Source organism: Rhinatrema bivittatum, chromosome 1 (genome assembly GCF_901001135.1).
Source record: "Rhinatrema bivittatum chromosome 1, aRhiBiv1.1, whole genome shotgun sequence".
In the NCBI taxonomy this organism is placed as follows: domain Eukaryota; kingdom Metazoa; phylum Chordata; class Amphibia; order Gymnophiona; family Rhinatrematidae; genus Rhinatrema; species Rhinatrema bivittatum.
In genome coordinates, this window is record NC_042615.1 from 787,563,485 (window position 1) to 787,588,467 (window position 24,983).

A 24,983-nucleotide genomic window follows, 5' to 3' on the forward strand; every position below is an offset into this window, starting at 1 on the left:
AAAATTGGCCCCGTTCCCCAAGAAGCTGTTGTCATTCTCTCTCTCCCCATATACAGGTTGCTGACCTCCATCAGTCTCCATACCATAGGAATTTTACCGACCCCACTAAGAGCAGCCCTACAGAGCTGAAGTGCTGACTGATTTGCTCCAGACCTTCAGAACCTTTTTTTTTTTTTTTTTTTTTTTTAAATCAACAAATAAGGTGATAAGGAAGGAAAATTCACTTCCCTGATCCAGAGGGCCAAAGAATAGGCTGGCAGTAGCACAGGAGAGGTGAGGCAAAGGAATTTCAATCCTCAGAAAAGGACTAAAGCACCAAAGGATCACTGTTCCTCTGCTTCTCCTCACTTGATCAGGAGGATAGTCCCCCTAAGGGACCTGCCCACTCTTGGGAGTAAATTATCCAGGAAACCAATCGACTGCAGGTTTTACACCTCTACCATCTTCTGGAGACATAAAAATAGTGAAGGAGGCACGTTATGTTAAGTAGCAGTGTCAGTAAAGCTATTCTTCTCTGTCTCCATCTGCTGGTAGGGAGGCAAAACCCATGCGTCTGGACATCTGGGGTATGAACAGGAAGGGCAGTTTGTTGAAAATTCATGAGGTATCATTGCTTTTGAAAGTTTTGCTTTGGACTTTTAAAGAAAAGGGTGCATTTTGGATACTGTTTTTTTGTTTTATATGAAGAAGAAAACAATGGGGCCGATTTTAAATTTACGCGCGGGGGTACATTTGTGCACGCTACCCGGCGCGCACTAATGTACACCCGATTTTATAACATGCACCTTGGAGGGAACTTTTTTTTGGATCCCCCCACCTTTCCCTCCCTTCCTCTATCTAACCCACTCCCCGGCCCTACCTAAATCCCCTCCCTATCTTATTTGATGAAGTTACGCCTGCCTCTGGCAGACTTAACTTGCGTGCGCTGGCGGGCTGCCGGCGTGCGAACCTCCAGCACGGCCGATGTGCCAGAGGACTTGGGAATGCCCCCGGCCCCGCCCTGCCTCCATGCCCCGGTCCTGCCCCCGTACCATCACCCTGCCCCCAGCCCGTACCGCCACCACGCCCCGCCCCTGATCCGCCCATTTTTTAAAGCCCCGGGACATATGTGCATCCCGGAGCTTGCACTCGCCGCCGAGCCTATGCAAAATAGGCTTGGCGCGCGCAGGGGTAGGTTTTCGGGGATTACGCTCGTATCTTACGCACGTAACCCTTTGAAAATCTACCCCAATGTGTTTGTGTCTACCAGCAATGATTAAAATAAATGGTTCAGCTAGTGAATGAGATGAACTATGCCAGAAGGGCAAAATCTTTGTTTTTGGTTTACCCTTGAGTTATGAGCTGATTTCTAAATACAATATAAGAGTTTTAATAGTTTTTGATGGTTTTGTTCCTTTGTTATTGTGTTTTTATACATCTATATATATATCTATATATATATATCTCTATATATATCTATATATATATATATGTATATGAAATTTTGTGTTTATCCAAAATGCCACAATTGCCATTTTTCTTTAAATTTTGATATTCATTATGTATCAAATAAAGAATTTCATCATAGACCTCTGACACCATATAAACACTTTTTACTAATACCATGTCAAGATTTCACCAAATATAAGACATCTAAAATTTTTAGCACCTGCTCACCTGAACCATAGGATCAGACTTAGCCAAGCGCTTCAGACCTTCCACTAGCTTGGGTAGATCAGCAGGATTCTTTGCTTCAACAGCAACGCGCACAACCGGGCTAACACTGAACTTCATCACTCTCATATTATGGGCATGTTCAAAAGTGGTGATGGTACCAGTCTTCACCAAAAATTGGTCAACACCAACTAGACCAACTATGTTACCACAGGGCACATCCTCAATGGGCTCCACATAACGACCCATCATTAAAATGGTTCTATGAAGACAATGGAAAGATACAATTCACTGTATACTTAAACCAAAATCAGCTACAAAACCTACTGTACTTCAAATCTACTACATTCATTATACTGATAGGCTCCAGAAATTTAAGAACTCTTTGTATATTACATCAGATAAAGCCTGTCCTCAAAAACTTGAGTACAGGATGTTAGAAGCCATGCTAGGAAATGTGAATATTTTGCAAGTTCTGATGTAGGACTGCAGGTTCCCCTTTACAGCCTCTGATGCTTGTAAAAGAGATGTGGCCTCATATATCCTAGGATTGGTCAATCTTGGCACCCAACAGGAGTAGCAACTCCCTTAAGGATATAGCAAATCACTTGAATGTACCTGCATGCACAATATCAAGACATCAAGAAAACAAAATCAAATGGCTATCTTTATTCCTTTGCAACCCATTCCCCCAATCTTGAATATTATGTCATTTTTTGTGCCTGTGTCATTTGCTTATAAGATTACTTCTTTCAAAAAATCAGAACTATTTAGGTTAAATAATGTGAAATTTAGTCTTACCTGCTAATTTCCTTCCCTTGAGTCATACCAGACCAGTCCAGAAAAGTGGGTTATATTCCCATTCCAATAGAAGGAGGTAGAGAGCAACTGGTTTGCTGATGTCACCCTATATAATAGGGGTGGGCAACTCCAGTCCTCAAGAGCACAAATGAACCAATTTTTCAGGATATCTATAATGAAAATGCATGAGATTGATCTGCATGCATATTCATTATGGATATCCTGAAAGCTAGGTCTATTTGCCGCTCTTGAGGACTGGAGTTGGCCACCCTTATTATATAGGGTCCTGTGTTTACCTCAGCCTGCCAGTATTTCTGTAAAAAGCTCAAAGAACACTACTCCCCATACCTCCAATAACCAGTGAGCTTCACAGGGACAGACTGCTAACAAGCCCAACAAGACTTCAAACCTACAAAGTATGAAACTATATCAAAATGATCAGTGGAGAATTAAAGTTAACATATTTCACCTAAGGCTGCCTCTGGAGGGACAAAGAAACAAGAAAGAAGTGATTGCATCAAACCTATAATAAATGAAATTTTGATATATCAAACAAACTGGAGACAGCTAAAATAACCATAATATAATTTCCAAATAGCAAAGACACAGAAACATAACTTACGATATTAACTCAAAATCACTTCAAGAATTATGTATAGCTCAAAACGCTCAAAGGGTTATGGACACAGCTTAAAAAGCACACCAAAAGAGGGACCTATCAGATAAAGCCTTGATTTAGCCAATCAACAAGTTGAAGCCCTGACAGTGGAATTTTTCAATGGCTATGAGTCATGTGATAGTGCCAGCAAATCAGAAGGGGAGAATGTTACACTCAGCGGTCCTCGGGCTATTTCTGTAGACCACTGCTATCACCTCCAGGCCAGCCTGTACAGGTGCGCTGCGTCCTGGCTTGAAGAGAGGATCCCTGTGCACCACACCGCCACCCATGATGGAAGCATTGCCAACCCCGGGCCCAATGTCTGGGGAGGTCCCCACTCCAGGGCACTGCAGCCTGTCTGGTGCTGCTGGCTTTGTGGCTGCCTGTACCGATGCTGACAGCCCTGGAAGATGCAGACAGTAGGCCTCACATGCAGCCTTCTGCTAATGCTGCTCCCCGGGCCTCTCATAGGCCAGCGTGCACCCAACTGAGTTCCCTTAAAAGGCCCACAATAGGAAAAGCCCGAAGGCGACTGATGATGGCATCACAGGACAGGGAATACTTAAGGCTTCCCACAGCAATGCCTCCTTGCCTCGGCAATAGGTCGACTCCGTTTGGAGTAGTGCTTTGCCTCTGCGTTCCTGGTTCCTGATCCTTGCTTCCTGGTTCCTGTCTCTGCTGCGTGTCTTCCTGAGCTCCTGTGTCCTGGTCCTGGTCCCTAGCAGTCTAGTTTGTCTTCTCGTTCTCATGGTCAGTCTCATCTTCGCTTGTCTTCAGTGTCTTCTCCTGCTCCTGTAGTTCCTCGTCCCCACTTCTTCGTCAAATTTGGAATGGACTCCTGGCTTTGACTTTAGTTTGGACCTCAACGCTGCTTGACCTCTGCCTGCCTCTGACTACTGCCTGTTTCCGCTTTTGATTGTACTCTGCCTGTGCCGACCATTGCCTGGACCATAACACTGCTAGAACGCTGCTTGCCTCTGACCACAGCCTGAACCTGACCCTGGCGATTGCTACCTGTCTCAACCACTGCTTGTCCGACTTTGCTTCCTTCTTCGTGCTGGCCTGCAACGACTTAATTTTGATGGATCTTCACCTCCACAGAGGCCCGCACCTAAGATCAGCTGGCCCTGGCACCTGAGGGCTCAACCTAAGGGGAACATGGGCTGGTATTGGCTACGCTCCAGTTGGGCCTCTGCTTCAGCCAGCTCCGCCTGCCTACGGTGGGGACCTGCATCCAGTGAGTAGCAAGATTTTCAAACTTCATGTTAGGACTGATTGTTTATCTAAGGGGGTAATCTATGTTATCTCATGCTCCTGTGCTTTTCTATGTGTGGGCAAAACTACTTGTGTACTTAAGTCGAGGATTTTTGAACATTGCTCATGCATCCGCCAGTCAAGAAGTTAAGCAGCTCTGGTTTCTCATTGAATGGCGAAAAGACTTACTAAATCGGATATCAGATTTTCTGCCATTGAGGTAGCCAACCCCTGTAGCTGTAGGGATAATTTTTCTGATTTTTTAATTCAAAAAGAACATTGGATTTCTGAATTTCAATTTCTCTCTCCCATGGGTTTAAATCAGAAGAAAGAATAGTCAGCATTTTTTAAATATGGTTTATTTTTGATTGACTGCTGACATAGCAAATGTTGCTTACCTGTAACAGGTGTTCTCACAGGACAGCAGGATGTTAGCCCTCACATATGGGTGACATCATAGGATAGAGCCCAATCACAGAACACTTTTGTCAAAGTTTCTAGAACTTTGTCTGGCACCTACTGGGCATGCCTAGCATGGCACTAAACCTGCAGCCAGCAGGGGTCCCTCTTCAGTCTTGTTTAAAACTACAGGAAGTGCTGAAAAATAAAATAAGAAACTAATCTAACACCGCGGGGTGGCGGGCGGGTTTCGTGAGGACTAACATCCTGCTGTCCTGTGAGAACACCTGTTACAGGTAAGCAACATTTGCTTTCTCACAGGACAAGCAGGATGGTAGAAAGCAAATGTTGCTTGCCTGTAACAGGTGTTCTCACAGGACAGCAGGATGGTAGTCCTCACATATGGATGAGTACCGAGCTGAGGAAGGCCGAGAAATGCACCAAATAGATGTGCAATAGGCACAAGTATTGGGGAGGAATTTGGTAGAGGACATCCTGAACCCTAACGGGCGGGCAGATGGAGTTATCGCATCAGTTGGGCCGTGCGCGCGCCCTTAGGCATCTGATCAACATGGCGGCTTGCAGCGTCGAGCCGGTCCGGGAACGCCGGAGGAGGACGGCCTGGAGACGCCGCAGCAGCTAGCCTTCCATCAACCCCCGGAGGGAGTTGCCAACGAGGTATGGTGGAGCAGAGACGTCGGATAGCGACGGACACAACAGTACCCCCCTTCAAAGGGTGATCTCCTCTCCGGGTACCAGGCTTGGGTTTTGAAGGATGCACGAGATGGAATCGAAGAAGCATCTCATTATCCAAGATATTGGTCTGAGGCTCCCAAGAGTGTACTTCGGGGCCGAAACCTTCCCATCTTAGAAGGTATTCAAAAATCTTGCCTCTTTTACGAACATCCAGTATCTCTTTGATTTTGATCTCAAGTCGTCTTCTGCAAGATGACAGGTGGATCTTGAGATTGGAAGTAAATTCGCTGAGAATGGATAGTTTCAAAAAATGAAACGTAGAATGCGTTATGGATAATAAGACCAGGTTAGCTTCAGGTGGTAAGTGACTTCGCCAATACGTTGAAGAACTGGGTATGGACCCATGTAGCGAAGAGCAAACCGAGAGGAGAGCAGTTTGAGTCAGAGGTGCTAGGTTGATAACCAGACCTTGTCTCCTGGCTTGAAGACTGGAGCTTGCGCAAGGTGCGCATCGTAGTACTTCTTAGCACGGTCACTCGCTTAATTAGCATGTCCTAGCACAGTCTATGGATATCATCAGCAGTGGTTTGAGCCGTTAGGGATGTCACTATATGCTTCAGTGGAAGTGGCGGTGTTAGGGAATGTCCAATAACCAGTTCAAATGGTGACAGTCCAGTACATATTGCTGGATGAGAATTGATGGCGTTGCCAGCGGATATGGACTGGGTAGTTACCAAGAGTATCTTCTTCGGGTCAATATGTGCTGTGGCTCATTAGGCACATCCTCCGAAAGGAAAGAGCGTGACACAGATACTCTAAGGTATTATGATCCATGAATACGGATGAATACGGTTATTTGATGTTGAGCGCCTTCGAGCTAAGCTGAACGTTAAAGGCGTATGAATATCAGCAGCAATAGGTAGGGCTGCTGGGGTCGTCATTGCGTTCTTCAATAGAAGTGGCGGTGTTGAGAAACGTCCAAAATTCACTTCAAGTTGTAATGCAATAGTGGATCTTCTGAATTGGCGAGAGGACTTCTCAGATATACCACTAGAGTTTTGAGAATAAAGTTGCCTCCTACCCCTGAGTCCACCAGGGCAGGAGTCTGAACTGAACCCGGTCCGTAGGTCAAAGAGACTGAGAGAGAATGCGGAGGAGAAGACGCGGTACGGCCCAAGAACAGTCGTCCTGCAGGACTCAGGCCCGTCCGTTTCCCGGACGAATAGAGCATGTAGAGACATCATGGCCAGGCTGACCACAGTACATGCAAAGGCCGCGCTTCTTCCGAACTCTTCTCTCTTTAGAAGTCAAATGTCCATGACCAAGTTGCATCAGTCCAGACTCCTGGGTTTTGCCTCCCCTCCAGCAGATGGAGACAGAGAAAGTTTTGACAGACTCTGCCCTATATCGAGGTGCCACCCACAGTCCATCAGTATTACTCAGTCACAAAGCAGAATGGTTCAAAACCAAACTAACTATATATAGTAACCTAGAACCTGAAATGGAAAACTAACCCCAAATGGGAACAGAACCCATACAGCACGGTATATAATATTGATCTGCAGACCAGAATTAACAACAAACTGTGAACGAGCGGACTCTCCGTTTCCCGTATGCCGTAAAACGGGTGGGACTCTGGACTGATCCGTGGTACTACAGGAATGAAAATTATCAGGTACGAACCAATTTTCCTTTCCCTGTACGTACCCAGATCAGTCCAGACTCCTGGGATGTACCAGAGCTCTTCTTACCTGGGTTGGGATCCGGAGAGGCCTGCTCTGAGCACACCTTTTCCAAATCCTCCAGAACCCGGGGCCTGGACATCCAGCCTGTAATGCTTCGCAAAGGTATGCAAAGACTTCCACGTAGCTGCCCTGCAAATCTCTTGTGGTGAAACCTGCTGACATTCCGCCCAAGATGCCGCCTGGGAGCGGGTAGAATGAACTCTAAAACCTACTGGTAAAGGTCTACCACGCAGCAAATGTGCTGAAGTTATAGTTTCTTTCAGCCAGCAGGCGATTGTGGTCTTAGACGCCATATTGCCTCGTTTCAGACACTCCACAGCACAAACAGATGATCTGAGACCCGAAAACCGTTCGTGACTTCCAAATAATGCAGTAAGGTTCTGCGAACATCCAGTTTCCGCAAATCCTTATAAAGAGGATCCGATCGATCCAGTTCTGAGAAAGATGGAAGTTCCATTGATTGGTTCAAATGGAACGAGGAAACCACCTTTGGGAGAAAAGACGGAACCGTCCTCAACGATATTCCCGAATCCGAAATCCTTAAGAAGGGCTCCCTGCAGGATAACGCCTGGAGCTCAGACACCCTACAGCTGATAAAATAGCCACCAGAAAAACCGCTTTTAAGGTGAGGACTTTTAACATCGCCCTCTTTAACGGCTCAAAGGATGCAGAACACAAGGCCGTAGGACCAAATTTAGACTCCAAGAAGGACAAGGATGCCGTATCGGCAGATGCAAATGCTTGACCCCCCGAAGAAAACGAGCCATATCCGAATGCGCCGCCAACGCCACTCCTTGTATGGTCCCGCGAGGAGAACCAAAAGCTGCCACCTATACCCTCAAGGAACTACAAGATAATCCCTTGGCTAGCCTGTCTTGCAAGAAACACAGAATATCTGAGACAGACGCCCGAGTTGGAACAACTTTACGCTCCATGCACCAGAACTTGAAGACTTTCCATACCCGGACATAAGACAGAGAAGTGGACGTCTTACAAGATCTTAAGAGCGTAGCCACCACAGCATCCGAATAGCCCTTGCCTCTCAGACGCTGCCTCTCAAAAGCCATGCTGCTAGACAAAAGCGATCTGCCTGGTCGAAACAGACGGGCCCCTGATGTAGAAGATTCGGAAGATCTGGAAACCACAGCGGTTCGTCCACCGCCAGGTTGACCAGATCCGCAAACCAGGGACGTCATGGCCACTCCGGAGCCACGAGGATCACGTCGGACGGATGCAGCTCCACGCGCCTGAGCACTTTGCTGATCAGAGGCCAAGGTGGAAACACATAAAGTAGGATTTTTGCGGGCCAGGGAAGAACTAGAGCATCTACTCCCTTCGCTCCTGTCTTCCATCAGCGACTGAAGAAGCGGGGTGCCTTGGCATTCCTGAACATCGCCATTAAATCCATCCGGGGCGTGCCATTCGCCTGGATCGAGATGGTGATGACTGAGAAAATCCACGTGGACGTTGTCTACTCCCGCAATGTGAGACGCCGCTATGCTGACTAAATGCTGCTCCACCCAACTGATTAATTGTTGAGTCTCCGCCGCCACAGCCTGACTCTTGGTCCCTCCTTGGCGACTGATGTAAGCCATTGTGGTCGCATCGACGGACAGGATCCTGGCTGACCTCTCACGGAGGATCGGAAGGAAGGATTGTAACGCTAAGGCACCGCTCTGGTCTCCAGCCGATTGATCAACCACCGAGATTCTTCTGGAGACCATTGCCCCTGCACCGACTTTCTGAGACACACAGCTCCCCAACCAGAGAGGCTGACATCCGTGGTAATTACTGTCCACTCAGGAACCTCCAGGGGAACTCCTCAGCTCAAGTTGTCTCGGCAGAGCCATAAATCCAGACTGGATCTTGCGGAATCGGTCAACAGCAGAGGCAGGTGGAATAGCTCGGATACTGGGATCCACCGAGAAAGCAAAGCTGACTGCAAAGGGCGCATATGAGCAAAGGCCCACGGGACCAATTCCAGAGTAGATGTCATGGAACCCAGGACCTGCAAATAATCCTAGACTCGCGGAGGTCGTCTGGACAATAAGACTTGAATTTGACCTTATAGCTTGACAATGTGGTCTTCCGTGAGGAACACTCTGCCCCTCTGCGTGTCGAACAGAGCTCCCAAGAACTCCAATAACTGGGAGGGAATCAGACGACTCTTTGTGAAGTTAACCACCCATCCCAGATTCTGCAACAACTGTAGCACACGGTGGATAGCCAACCGCCAATTCTCTTTTGATTTTGCCCAAATCAGCCAGTCATCCAAGTATGGACGTACCAGGAATCCTTCCTGCCGTAGCTGAGCAGCCACCACCACCATTATCTTGGTGAATGTTCTGGGCGCAGTAGCCAGCCCGAAAGGTAAGGCTTGGAACTGAAAATGCTGGCCGATGATGGGGAACCTCAGGAACTTTTGGTGGTCTGTCCGAATTCCCATGTGCAGATATGCCTCCGTCAGATCTAGGGTCGCTAAAAATTCCGGTTGGCACGGAAGTGATGACGGACCGCAAACTCTCCATGCAGAAGCGAGGGATCCGAAGGCATCGGTTGACTCGCTTTAAATCGAGAATGGGCCTGAATGTTCCTTCCTTTTTTGGTACCACAAAGTAAATGGAGTACTGGCCCTTCCGCTGGAGGAACCGTTACAATCGCGCCGAGATAGAGAAGACGCTGAAAGGTCTCTTTTACTGCCTAACTCGTTGTTGCATAACCACATGGGGAGACCAAAATCTGGTGCCAGGGACAGCAGGCAAAATCTAAAGCGTAGCCTTGTTTTATCACAGAAAGGACCCATTGGTCTGATGTGAGTTTGGTCCATTCCTCGTAAAACAGAGACACTCTGCCTCCTACCACCGCCACCAAGGAATGGACTGGCCGCACATCATTGCGGAATCTTACCGCCCTGTGCCGAAGAGGTACCGCCTGGCCCGCTGAAATGCCTCCCCGCGAAAGGACTGCGACCAAGGCTGCGGCCTATTAGAATTTGGCCTAAAGGAGGTAGCAGCTGACCGAGGAGCCCGAGACCTCCGACTCCCATGGTAACGAGCATGCGAAGAAAAGGAGCCCCTTGACCTGGGTCTATCTTCTAGAAGCCGATGAACCTTATTCTCCCCAAGGGATTGAATCATATTGTCAAGGTCCTTGCCAAACAGCAATTTGCCCTTAAAAGGCAGAGAACCTAACTGGGCCTCGGAAGAAATGTCCGCTGACCAGTTTCTAGCCAAAGGAGTCGACACACCGAGACTGCGGAAACCATGGATCTGGCCGACGTCCTCAACAAATCATAAAGAGCATCAGCACTATAAGCAATCACAGCCTCAAGCCGACCCACCTGATGAGCTTCCTCTTCAGATAGTGCTTCATTGGCCTGCAGCTGCTGAACCCAGCGAAGGCCGGCCCTCAAGGTAAAATTGCTGCACATTGCTGCTCGGACCCCCAGAGCCGAAACCTCAAAATTCTTCTTGAACTGTAGTTCCAATTTCCGGTCCTGTAAATCTTTAAGGGCTGTGGAACCTGTAACTGGGATAGTGGTCTTTTTTGTGACCACCGACACCGCGGCATCAACTTTTGAAACCCTAAGGAGATCCAAAGCCTCCTTTAGTAAAGGATATAGTCTATCCATTGCTTTAGAGACTTTCAATCCCAGATCCGGGGTGTCCCATTCTCGTAACAGCAGGTCTGTAGCCGAAAAATGGAAAGGAAAAGAAGTAGGAGGTCCCCTCAGGCCCAACAACACTGGATCGTTAGCTCCTAATCTGGACTCTTCATGCGGAGCCTCAATCCCCAATTCCCCCAATATTGCGGGAATGAGCGGCCCAAGCTCCTCTCTTCTGAAGAGACGGACCACCTTCGGATCGTCTCCTTCAATACCATGCGACTCACGGGCAGAACCCTTCTGCGGTTCCCCATCCCCCTCCACCCCCCTCGGGGGCTGGGATGGAAGATCTTGATCATCCATGTCCGTGGCATCAGAAAACGTGTCCTGCTCGCCCTGCGACTCTCCTGACCATAAGGGCAGCTTTGATTTTGGTGCCCCCACGCACCCATCAGCTCTAGGGCGCTTTCTTGACTTAGCAGGTACCTCCAAACTGGCAGATTTGCCCCCAGAAGTCTTCTTACTAGCCCTCCTGGCCTTAAAGACCTTGTGCAATAACAAAATAAAATCGGAGGAGAATGAGGAGGAGGAGGAGTTATTGGTATCCCCTGCGGGGTCCACTCCCTGATCATCAGGGTCAGAAACCACTCCGGCCTGCTGCCCCAATGGTGTCTTATTTGCCGGAGCCAGGTGCTGTGGAGATAGGGAGGGCAGGAGAATCTCCTCCCCCATTGCTAATTGCGCCGCTGAAGTGCCAGGAACCAAGATGGCTCCCGTTCCCGTGCTCAGCTGGAACGGGAGAGAAAATGGAGGCGGCCGGTCACCGAACGTGTGAGAGGATGAAGTGTCCGAAAAAACAACCCCCCAGCCACCTCTGAAGTCCCCTTGCCCCCGGGCAGGCAGCCCGAGCAGAGGCCGTCCTGGGACAGCCGTGCGCGCGCCGAGCTGCACGCGTGGCAGGACGACCGTCTCGGCATGCCACTGAACAAACAAGGCAGGGAATTTAAAAGCAACAATGGCGCAAAAATCAACCTGCGGTAGCTAGGGAAGGGAAAGTATAATGCCAGAAATAACAATGACAACTAGCCACTCAAAAGCTGTGACTAATTAACTTTTTTTTTTTTTTTGTAAAAAACAAACTTGCCTCCTCCGGGTCCTCCTGGGGTGAGTGATCCGGGCTCCCTGATATCACCCCAGGTGCTGCTGTATAATGGCGATAGGGTCCTCAACTCCCAGCTGCCTCCAATACCAGGGAGGATAGTCCTCTCAGGAGCTGGCAACTCCCTGGGAGGCTAATGGATCCTTAACTACTGAAAGTATTTTCACCTTTTTTTTTCTGGTAACAAACCTATCACTACTTATTTCTGACTAAAACCTTCAAATCAAACTAAGTAAACCCGTACAGACTGTGAGATTTGCACCTCCACCATCTACTGGAGACAGAGAAATACTGACTGACTGTGGGTGGTACCTCAGGGTATAGGGCAGATTCTGTCAAAACTTTCTCTGTCTACATCTGCTGGAAGGGAGGCAAAACCCAGGAGTCTGGACTGATCTGGGTATGTACAGGGAAATACGACGAGTGAGGTAATCAAATTTGCAGATGACACAAAATTATTCAGAGTAGTTAAATCACAAGCCGATTGTGATAAATTGCAGGAGGACCTTGTGAGACTGAAAAATTGGGCATCCAAATGGCAGATGAAATTTAATGTGGATAAGTGCAAGATGATGCATATAGGGAAAAATAACCCATGCTATAGTTACACGATGTTAGGTTCCATATTAGGAGATACCAGGAAAGAGATCTAGGCGTCATAGTGGATAATACATTGAAATATTCAGCTCAGTGTGCTGCGGCAGTCAAAAAAGCAAACAGAATGTTAGGAATTATTAGGAAGGGAATGGTGAATAAAACGTAAAATATCATAATGCCTCTGTATCGCTCCATGGTGAGACCGCAACTTGATTACTATGTACAATTCTGGTCGCCACATCTCAAAAAAGATTTAATTACGATGGAGAAGGTACAGAGAAGTGCGACCAAAATGATAAAGGAGATGGAGCAGCTCCCCTATAAGGAAAGACTAAAGAGGTTAGGACTGTTCAGCTTGGAGAAGAGATGACTGAGGGGGGATATGATAGAGGTGGTTAAAATCATGAGTGAATCGGTTATTTACTCTTTTGGATAATAGAAGGACAAGGGGCCTCCATGAAGTTAGCATGTAGCACATTTAAAACTAATTGGAGAAAGTTATTTTTCACTCATCGCACAAGTAAACTCTGGAATTTGTTGCCAGGGGATGTGGTTAGTGCAGTTAGTGTAGCTGGGTTTAAAAAAGGTTTATATAAGTTCTTGGAGGAGAAGTCCTTTACCTGCTATTAATCAAGCTGACTTAGAAAATAGCTACTGCTATTACTAGCATCAGTAGCATGGGATAGACTTAGTTTTTGGGGACTTGCCAAGTACTTATAGCCTGGATTGGCCACTGTTGGAAACAGAATGCTGGGCTTGATGGACCCTTGGTCTGACCCAGTATGGCATGTCCTTATGTTCTTACCCTGCAAACATCCAACTGGTGAAAATCTTCATTGGCCTCCACCAATCAATCCCTCCTGAAGAAAGGGAGAAACACTATTTGGTTAAGATGAAATTGGGTTACCATCTTAGGCAAAAATGAAGGCACTGTGCAGATCGACACCACCTCATCAGAAAAGTTTACAAAAGGTCCCCTGCAAAAGAAAGCTTGAAGTTCTGAAATCCATCTCGTGGAACAGATTGCCATCAAATACACCATCTTCAAGAGTAAATCTTTCAAGGACACTCTCTTTATAGTCTCGAAAGAAATTCAAGTCAAAACTTTTACAATTAAATTTAGGTTTCATGAAGGAACCAATTCCCTCCTGGGTAGTCGAATGTGTCTTTGAACCCTTTCAGGAAACAAGGCATCTAGATGTGCTGCAAGTTATAACCCTTGCAAGTTACCTCTGTAACAAGAAACAACCAGCATCTGTATCTTAAGAAAAACATAGAATTTTATTGTGTTGTATATGCATTTATGATTGTACACCGCTTTGAGTGATTTGCTTAAATCATGAAAGCAGTCTATAAATGTTATTAAATAAATAAATAAATAAGAGCCTGTCCTTTTTCACAACTGTTGCATGAAGATTAAAACTGTAGCCATCGATGCCCTCCACAGCAAGATATACTTGTTGCACATCAAGTCTCAAAAATTCTCTTTACCCTCATATAAGCCATTTAGGTGATTTTTCTTGTGGGCCTGTATAAGCATGGAGACACCCTATAAAGTATCCTTTCCGTGCTAAATGCATTCTCTCAATGGCCAGACCATAAAACAGAATGGAGTTGATCCTCGCACACTACTGGGCCCTGTACTAACAGAACTCTGCTCTGCAAAAACCTGAGATTTTCTCCCTCTTTTCTCCTCATGAGATCTACAAAGGATATCTGGACAATCCTTCACTACCAGAACAACCAGATTCCAAAGGCCCACTATCTTCTGCAGGATGTGCATCACAAGAAGCCATGGAGGAAAGACATACAGCAGCTTGGGTAAAATCATAAGTGCTTTAAACCAGCCAAACCTTTGGAAACTTCCTCTGTTCTGTGGCTGAAGAACCTTCACCTTGGCATCTTCTTTGTTACCGTAAGATCTATAACTTAATCGCTCAGGGCCTGTGCATGAGTGATTAAGAAATTTTAATAAAATACAATATAAAAAGCCAACTGATTATTAATTACTGTGAGCTGCTTTGATAGCTCATGGAAACTAAAAGCAGCATATAAGAATTTTAAATAAATAGGTCTTCACCTTCTGACCACAATTAGGGCATAGCCCTTGCTAAACTTCCCACTCTCCTAGATCAATTCAAGAATCTTAATTATACATTTTCCACTCCTAAGTGTGCTGCTGACATCATCTGCAAGTGCTGCTCTGGCCACAGAATGAGAAGGTTGACTTCCTTGGCTACCTGAGAACTCCTGGTTCTACTCTGGTGATTCATATACGCCTCCACTGTCACACTGTCTGAAAAAACTCAAATGGCTTCCCTTTCTACTAATCAAACAAATTCCTGTAAGGCTTTCCTTATGGTCCTTGTCTCCAGATGCATATATGCCTTTGCCCAGGTCACCAATCCAGGGCCACCGCCCTTGAGCCCAAACTTTGCAGGTAATCCCATATTATGGGGCTCCAGTCCAATATCAGGCCATGAACTTGACTCTGAATCTTGAGGATTCTTTCTGCTGGCATAAATACTTGACCCTTTTTTGTGTTGAAATGGGCACCTAGATATTCCAGAGACTGAGTGGGTTCCAGTTTGCTCTCTGCAAACTTAAAACTTAGACCAGCTGTATCACTCTGGATGTAGAAGTTCAACTCTCCTCTCATGTCTTTTCCCAGATGAGCCAATCGTCCAGATTGTATTGTATTTATCATCCAGATTGTATAGTATGTATTTAAATAAGAACTTAAGAAGTTGTCATATTGGGTCAGACCAAGGGTCCTCAAGCTCAGCATCCTGTTTCCAACAGTGGACAATCCAGGCTACAAGTACCCAAACATTAAACAGATCCCATGCTATTAAAGCTAGTACTAAGCAGTGGCTATTCCCTAAGTTAACATGATTATTAGCAGTTTATGGACTTCTCCAGGAACTTGTCCAAACATTATTTAAACCCAGCGACACTAACTGCATTAACCACATCCTCTGGTAATGAATTTCAAGGATTAATTGTGTGTTGAGTAAAAAAGAATTTTCTCACATTTTGTTTTAAATGTGCTACTTGCTAACTTCATGGAGCCCCCCCTAGTTCTTGTATTATCTGAAAGAGTAAATACAATATAAATACAATATAAAAAGCCAACTGATTATTAATTACTGTGAGCTGCTTTGATAGCTCATGGAAACTAAAAGCAGCATATAAGAATTTTAAATAAATAGGTCTTCACCTTCTGACCACAATTAGGGCATAGCCCTTGCTAAACTTCCCACTCTCCTAGATCAATTCAAGAATCTTAATTATACATTTTCCACTCCTAAGTGTGCTGCTGACATCATCTGCAAGTGCTGCTCTGGCCACAGAATGAGAAGGTTGACTTCCTTGGCTACCTGAGAACTCCTGGTTCTACTCTGGTGATTCATATACGCCTCCACTGTCACACTGTCTGAAAAAACTCAAATGGCTTCCCTTTCTACTAATCAAACAAATTCCTGTAAGGCTTTCCTTATGGTCCTTGTCTCCAGATGCATATATGCCTTTGCCCAGGTCACCAATCCAGGGCCACCGCCCTTGAGCCCAAACTTTGCAGGTAATCCCATATTATGGGGCTCCAGTCCAATATCAGGCCATGAACTTGACTCTGAATCTTGAGGATTCTTTCTGCTGGCATAAATACTTGACCCTTTTTTGTGTTGAAATGGGCACCTAGATATTCCAGAGACTGAGTGGGTTCCAGTTTGCTCTCTGCAAACTTAAAACTTAGACCAGCTGTATCACTCTGGATGTAGAAGTTCAACTCTCCTCTCATGTCTTTTCCCAGATGAGCCAATCGTCCAGATTGTATTGTATTTATCATCCAGATTGTATAGTATGTATTTAAATAAGAACTTAAGAAGTTGTCATATTGGGTCAGACCAAGGGTCCTCAAGCTCAGCATCCTGTTTCCAACAGTGGACAATCCAGGCTACAAGTACCCAAACATTAAACAGATCCCATGCTATTAAAGCTAGTACTAAGCAGTGGCTATTCCCTAAGTTAACATGATTATTAGCAGTTTATGGACTTCTCCAGGAACTTGTCCAAACATTATTTAAACCCAGCGACACTAACTGCATTAACCACATCCTCTGGTAATGAATTTCAAGGATTAATTGTGTGTTGAGTAAAAAAGAATTTTCTCACATTTTGTTTTAAATGTGCTACTTGCTAACTTCATGGAGCCCCCCCTAGTTCTTGTATTATCTGAAAGAGTAAATGACCGATTCACATTTACCCATTCAAGTCCATTCATTATTTTATAGACTTCTATCATATTCCCCACTCAGCTAGCTCTTCTTCAAGCTGAACAATCTCTTTAGCCTTTCTTCATAAGGGAGCCGGTTCATCTCTTTTATCATTCTGGATGCCCAGTTCTGTACCTTCTTCTTTTTTGAGATGTGACGACCAGAATTGCACACAGTATTGAAGGTGCGGTCACACCATGGAGTAATACAGAGGCATTATGACATTTTCCGTTTTATTCACCATTCCCTTCCTAATAATCCCTAACATTCTGTTTGCTTTTTTGACCACCGCGGCATACTGAGTTGAAGATTTTAATGTATTCTCCACTGTGACTCCTAGATCTTTTTCCTGGGTGGTAACTCTTAATACAGAACCTAACATCGTGTAACTACAGCATGTGTTATTTTTCCTTACATGTAACACCTTGCACTTGCCCACATTAAATTCAATTTGCCATTTGGATGTCCAAGCTTCCAGTCTTGCAAGGTCCTCACAATCCACTTGTGATTTAGCTACTCATTTATAAATATATTAAAAAGCACTGGTCCAAGTACAGATCCCTGAGGCACTCCACTGTTTACGTTTTTCCACTGAGAAAATTGACCATTTAATCCTACTCTCTTTTAACCAGTTTGCAATCCACAAAAGGAGAAAGCCACCTATTCCTTAACTTTTCAGTTATTTTAGAAGCCTCTCATGAGGAACTTTGTCAAATGCCTTCTAAAAATCCAGATACACTACATCTACTGGGCCACCGTTATCTACGTTTATTAACTCTTCAAAATATGTAGCAGATTTGTGAGGCAAGACTTCCCTTCCCTTCCATGCTGGTGTCCCATTAAACTATATAAATTCTGTGATGTTGTTCTTTAGAATATTTTCCACAATTCTGTCTGGCACTAAAGTCAGGCTCACTGGTCTATAGTTTCCCGGATCATCCCTGAAGCCCTTTTTAAATATCAGGGCTACACTGCTCACCCTCCAGTCTTCAGGTACAATGGATTATTTTAATGATTGGTTATAAATTAATAGTAATAAGTCTGAAGTTTCATGTTTGAGTTCAAGAACCCTGACGGGCATACCATCTGGTCCAGATGATTTGCTACTCTTCAGTTCATCAATCTGGTCTACTATATCTTCCAGGTTCACAGTGATTTAGTTCAGTTCATCTGAATCATCACCCTTGAAAACCATCTATGGTATGAGTATCTCCCCAACATCCTCATTGTTTTATGTAAACTGATATGATGTCCCAACTAATACCGGTATATAAAAAAAATTTCAAATAAATAAATAAATTAGTAAATGATGGCCTTATCTTCCCTAAGTGCCCCTTTAATCCATCGATCATCTAACGGTCCAACCGATTCCCTCGCAGGCTTCCTGCTTCGGATATATTTTAAAACATTTTTATTATGAATTTTTGCCTCTACAGCCAACTTCTTTTCAAATTCTCTCTTAGCCTGTCTTATCAATGTTTTACATTTAACTTATCAATGCTTATGCGTTTTCCTATTTTCCAATTTTTGAATATGCTTTTTGGCTAAAATAGCCTCTTTCACCTTGCCTTTTAACCATGCTAGCAATCGTTTGGCCTTCCTTCCACCTTTCTTAATGCATGGAATACATCTGATTATGAATGTTTCATTGTAAGCCCACTGAAGGAATTTATTGAAGTTTGCAGGATAGATAAATACCCTCCTGGAGAAAGGCAGCTGCTACTACCACCATCACTTTCAAAAGTGTTCAGGATACTGTGGCCAACTGAAAGGCAATGCCTTAAACTGGAGGTGTCCCCTGGGAACTGCAAAGTATAGGAATCTCTGATGAGAATGTGATGAGAAGAGAACCAGAGAAACCAGGGTTCAAATCCCACTGCTGCTCCTTGTGACCTTGGGCAAATTACTTCACCCTCTACTGCCTCATATACAAACTTAGGGCCTGAAGCTCTTAGATTGTAAATTCTCTGGGGACAGGGAAAATACTTACTGTACCTGAATGTAACTTGCCTTGAGCTACCAATAAAAAGTTGTGATATAAATACACAATAAATAAACATATAAATTGAGGGAAGTTAAAAAAACAAAAAATTCTCCCTGCTTCACCACCATTATGACCAATCTAAACCTTTAAGCTTCCATCCAAAACCAAGGCCCCCCCAGGACCATGTTGATTTGCTTCAAATTCAAAATGGGCCAGAAGGTACTCTCCTTCTTGGGAACCACAAAGTAAACTAAATACTTTCTTTGACTCCTTTTTGACTCCAGAACTGAGACCACTGCTCCTTACTGAAAAAGGCGATATAGAGTAACTTGAACTTTCTCTATTTTTTAGAAGAATGTGACAGGTGGACAGCAAAAAGGTATCTGAAATAGGGCAGGAAAATTCAAAGGCGTAACTGTGGCTCACAATAGCCTGCAGTGAATTTGGACCCATCTCCAGTAGAACAAGGCCAAGCGAATGCTATTTGAATCTCTGGAGATAGGATCCTCAGACCCTCATTAGGAACTGCAGCAACTGCTAGTCCCACCAGCAGCTCCATCTCTTCCACCCTTCTTGTTCCCTTGAAAGGGCTGCAACCTATGAAATGGCCGGCTGCGCTGTGGATCTACTGAGACATTATTACTTTGATTTCTTGAAGCGAGTCCTGGCAGGCAAAGCACAACAGGAATACTGGGTGAATTGAACTCCCCCCAAATCCTTGACCCACTTCTCCAAGACCTCCCCAAGAAGGAGTTTGCCTTTAAATGGAAGTCTATCAAGACATGTTTTTGAAGCTGAATCTGCCATCCAGTTTTTCAGCCAGAGCAAACAGCGAGCTTTCTTGGCCAATGCTGAGACCAGATCATAAAAAGCATCTGCCAAGGCAGTTGTGCCCACCTCCAGGTGCACAGTTTCCTCCAGTTCTATACTAGCCTCCTGCATCTGCTAAGTCCAGCGCAGACATGTTCTAACCCTGGAGTTGGCAACTCCAGCCTTGGAGTACAATTTTCAGAGATATCCACAATAAATATGCATGAGGTGTATTTGCAAGTATTAGTTCCATTGTGAATATCCTGAAAATCAGACCTGTTTTGAGGTACACCAGGACCAGAGCTGCTTAACCCTGCTCTAGCCAAATTACTACAAACGGCTGCCTGCAGTGTGAGACCAGTGACCTATAAAGATTGCTTGAGCAGAGACTCAATCTTACAGTCCAGACTGCTGGGTTTTGCCTTCCTTCCAGCAGTTGGAGACAGAGAACGTTTCACAGGCACAGCCTCTTAACCTGGTGTGCCACCTGCTGCTCATCAGTATTTACTTGTACCCAAGCAGAACAATCTTATAGAATAACCTTCTTATGAATTAACCTAACTCTATCATCTGAATGAGCAGAGGATGAAGAACAGAACTTTTAAAATTGAAACAAGGAACTTCATTAAAGCAATATGAAAAGCCTATGCTATTCTTCAGAAAAGGCTAGAGAAAATAGTACAGTTCGAGTGGGCTCTCCACACATACCCCTAAACCCCCCAGTGGGCGGGCGTCTGGACTGATCCATGGTACTACAGGAACAAAAATTAGCAGGTAAGAACCAATTTTCCTTTTCCTGTACGTACCAGGATCAGACCAGACTGCTGGGATGTACGAAAGCTTCCCTAATTAGGATGGGACTGCGAGAGTCCCTCTCGGATGACACTGGCACCGAAATTGCCAGTGTCCAAATCCTGGACGCCTAGTGTCTAGCAAAGGTGTGTAAAGACTTCCAGGTAGCTGCCCTGCAGATTTCCTGTGGGGAAACCAGCTGGCATTCTGCCCAGGAAGCCACATGCACTCGGGCAAAATTAGCCCTCAGGCCCTCTGGGACTGGGCGACCATGATAGATATATGCAGATGCAATGGTCTCCTTCAACCAACGAGTGATAGTAGCTTTAGATGCCGACTGTCCTTTCTTCGTGCCATGCCACAAGACAAAAAGGTGATTCCGATAAACGGAATCCATTAGTAGCCTCCAGATAGAGTAACAAGGATCTTCTGACATTCAGCCGTCTCAGTTCTCTAGAATGAGGATCCCTCAGCTCCACATCAGAAAAGGCGAGAAGCTCCACCGATTGATTCAAGTGAAATGTGGAGACCACCTTCGGCAAAAAGGATGGGACGTTTCATAACGAAACTCCGGAATCCGAGATGCGGAGAAAAGGTTCCCTGCAGGATAAGGCCTGAAGCTCAGACACCCTCCTTGCCACCAAAAAAACCACCTTCAGCATGAGATCCTTCAAAGTGGCCTTCCTGAGTGGCTCAAAGGAGGCTTCACACAATCCCCGGAGAACCAAGTTCAGACTCCAGGAGGGGCATAGTCTGCAAGTCAATGGACGCACGTGTTTCACCACCTGGAGAAAATGCACCACATCAGGATGAGCCACCAGAGGAGAACCCTGGATCTGCCCCTCAGACATCCCAGAGCAGAGACCTGAGCCTTCAGGGAATTAAAAGACAACCCTTTCTCAAGGCCATTCTGCAGAAAGGAAAGAACCAGAGTTACCGAAGCTCATCGAGGATCCATCCCCTGAGGTTGGCACCAGGACTCGAAGACCTTCCAGACATGAACATATGCCAGGGACGTAGAGGTTTTATGGGCTCGCAGCAGAGTAGAAATAACCACCTCTGGATAGCCTTTCTTCCTCAATTGTCACCTTTCAAAAGCCAGGCCGCAAGACAAAAGCGATCCGCCTGATCAAAAAATATAGGGCCCTGACGAAGGAGATTTTGAAGATGACCCAGATGCAGGGGCCTGTCCAAGGCCAGATTCACGAGGTCCGCAAACCAAGGCTGGCGCGGCCATTCTGGTGCCATGACAATCACTCGTCCTGGGTGAAGTTCTATCCTCCTGATCACCTTGCCCACTAGTGGCCAGGGAGGGAACACGTAAAGGAGAACGTCATGCGGCCAAGAGACCACCAGTGCATCCATTCCCTCCGCACTGTAATCCCTTCTGCGAATGAAAAAGCGCTGCACCTTGGCATTTACATGAGTCACCATCAGATCCAGATGAGATTTGCCCCACCTGCGAGATATCAGATGCATGGCGGTTTCAGACAGCTCCCATTCCCCTGGATCTAGCTTTTGGCGGCTGAGGAAGTCTGCTTGTATGTTGGTCGATCCCACAATGTGTGACGCTGCCAACATCTGTAGATGCTGCTCCGCCTAGGACATCAGCATTTCCGCTTCAAGAACTACAGGACAACTCCTGGTTCCTCCCTACCTGTTGATATAGGCTACGGTTGTCGCGTTGTCCAACAAGACCCTGACCGCCTGATAGCGCAGGAGGGGGAGGAAGCTCTCCAGAGCCAATCGAACGGTCCTTGTCTTGAGATGATTGATCGACCAGGACGCCTCCACTGGAGACCACCAGCCCTGAACCGACCGAGTCTGACATACTGCTCCCCAGCCGGAAAGGCTGGCATCGGTCATCACCACCATCCACTGGGGTATCTCCAGATTCACCCCACACTCCAAATGGCTCTGGGCAAGCCACCACGAAAGCCTGGACCTGGCAACTTCTGTAAGCGGCAGCAGGCGGTGGAATTGCTCCGATAGCGGGTTCCAGCGGGATAGCAAGCCAGTTTGTAGAGGTCTCATATGCGCAAAGGCCCACGAGACTAGCTCTAAGGTCGATGCCATGGAACCAAGAACTTGCAAATAATTCCAGATCCCGGGCACCGAGACTTGCAACAAGTTACAGACTTGGCTGCGCAATTTGAGAATCCTGACCTCGGAGAGGAAGGTCTTGCCCACTCAGGTATCGAAATGCGCTCCTAAAAAGTCCAGGACCTGGGAGGGGGCTAGATGGCACTTGGCAAGGTTGACCACCCAGCCCAGGGATCTCAGGCGGCGTAAGACCACAGTCACTGCCTGCGAACATAGACCTGCCGACTTCGCTCGGATGAGCCAATTGTCCAGATAGGGATACACCCGAATCCCCTCCCTTCCTTAGGGCCGCCGCCACCATGACCATAACTTTGAAGGTCCTTGGGGCCATGGCAAGGCCGAACGGTAGAGCACAAAACTGGAAATGTTGCCCCAGAATCATAAATCTGAGGAACCTCTGATGGTCCCGGCAGATCCCGATGTGGAGAAAGGCTTCTATCAGATCCAGGGATGCCAGGTATTCGTCCTTCCATACTGCTGCGATGACCATCTGAAAACGGGGCACCTTGAGAGCTACGTTCACCTTCTTTAAATCCAGGATGGGCTGAAAGGTTCCCTCTTTCTTTGGGACGACAAATAAATGGCGTAACGTTCCGTTCTGTGCTCTGATTGAGGGACAGGAACGATGACCCCCAGACTGCGGAGTCGATTAGGGTTCTGGCGAACAATGAACTCTTTTTCTGGAGACCCGCAAGGGGACATCAGAAACAGGTCGTGGAGTGGATGAGCAAATTCTAATGTGTAGCCGTGTTCTATTATGCTGAGAACCCACTGGTCCAACGTGATCTTGACCCACTCCTCGTAAAAGAGAGTCAGCCGGCCCCCTATGACAGGATCCGAGGAGTGGGTCGGCCATAACTCATTGGGCAGACTTGACCCCACTAGGACCCTGACCGGAGCCATCCCGAAATGCTCGACATCCATGGTAGGCCTGCAACCAAGACTGGAACCTCCCCGAGGCTTGTCTTTGGCCTGCGCTCTGAGCCCTGCTCTGCTGAAAATGCCTCAGGCTACAAAAGCAAAAGCGAGCTGGGGAGAAAGTTTTCTGTCCTTTGGCTTATCTTCTGGGAGCTTATGCACCTTATTATCTCCCAGCTGCTTTATTAGCTGCTCCAGGTCCTCCTCAAAAAGCAGCTTGCCCTTAAAGGGAAGGGCACCGAGCTGAGCTTTTGAAACAGGCCAATTTCGAAGCCTCAAGAGCCTCCTAGCAGAGACTGCCGACACCATTGTCCGCGATGAGGTGCAAAGGAGGTCATACAAGGCATCAGCTCTATAAATAATGGCCGCTTCCAGGCGTTCCGCCTGCTTTGCCTCCAGTGCATTAGATCCTTGGCACTTAGTAACTGATGTACCCATCGGAGGCTCGCCTGGAGCATATAGCACTGCAAACCGCAATCTGAATGCCAAGGGCAGAAACTTCGAAAATCCTCTTGAGGTGACCTTCCAGCTTGCGATCCTGGAGATCCTTCAACGCTGCCACTCTGGCCTCCGGAATGGTAGTCTGCTTCATGACCCTTAACAACTCCAAAGTTTCCTCTGGCAAAGGGTATAGCTTGTCCATGGCTCTGCCAACCTTGAGCCCGTCTCAGGAGTATCCCACTCCCGGACCATCAACTGCTGCACCATTGCATGAAGAGGAAAGGTTTGGGCGGGGACCTGCAGCCCCGCCAGGACTGGATTAACCTTGTCCGGACTCAGGTCAACCGGAGAAACTGCAATACCCAACTCCTCCAGGACATGCAGGATTAGGGGAGCCAGTTCCTCATGGTGGAACAAATGGACCACCTTAGGGTCATCACTCTCCACGGCAGGAAGCAGCCAGGTTCGACCCCGGGGTCCAGACTATTGGGAGGGGAATCCCCATGACCCTCCTCCTGATTGGACTCATCTGAATTAAAATCCCGGGATACCCCCCGCACCAGGGGGTGTGAACTGTATGAATCCACATTGACACCGGCGGATCCTCCTTTCTGGCTGCCTTCCCAGGCGGACCCTCTGGCACCTGACTTGGTGGAAGCCCCCTCTTCTGAGCACCAATGGCCAGGAAGGCCTGATGCATTAAAATAATTAATTCTGGGGAAAAGGTAGGCTGACCCCCAAAAACCCCTCCCAGGGAACTGGGGTCACCATTGGAGCAGCCCCCTGGGCCTCACTGGAGCAAAATTCGGTGGGAGAGAGCACCAGGGGGAGATCTCCTCCCTCTAATGCCCTTGCCTCTGCCACGCGAAAAGTATCTAAAATGTCCACCGTTCCCGCACTGAGAGGGAACAGATTGGCCTGAGTGTCTGGGGCAGCAATTGCTCTCCCACAGCTGTACTGCTTTGCCAAAACTGGCGCAGATGTGCTCGGAGGTGTCTCCCCCCGGGGAGACAATGGTCGCAGCAATCAGCCGAAACGTGGCTGGAAAACCGGTCCCCGTATTGCGAGGAACGGCTCGCGCAAGGCATGCTGCTG

General features: G+C 46.7%; 1 protein-coding gene across 1 annotated transcript in view; it reads right to left on the reverse strand.

The window, feature by feature from the left end:
- Positions 1-24,983, reverse strand: part of LOC115078026 (elongation factor 2-like) — a 262,581-nt gene that overhangs the window by 118,434 nt on the left and 119,164 nt on the right. The window contains exon 10 of the mRNA XM_029580602.1: positions 1,657-1,915. Within this exon, the coding sequence (XP_029436462.1) occupies positions 1,657-1,915 (259 nt within the window). The remainder of the gene's footprint in view (positions 1-1,656; positions 1,916-24,983) is intronic.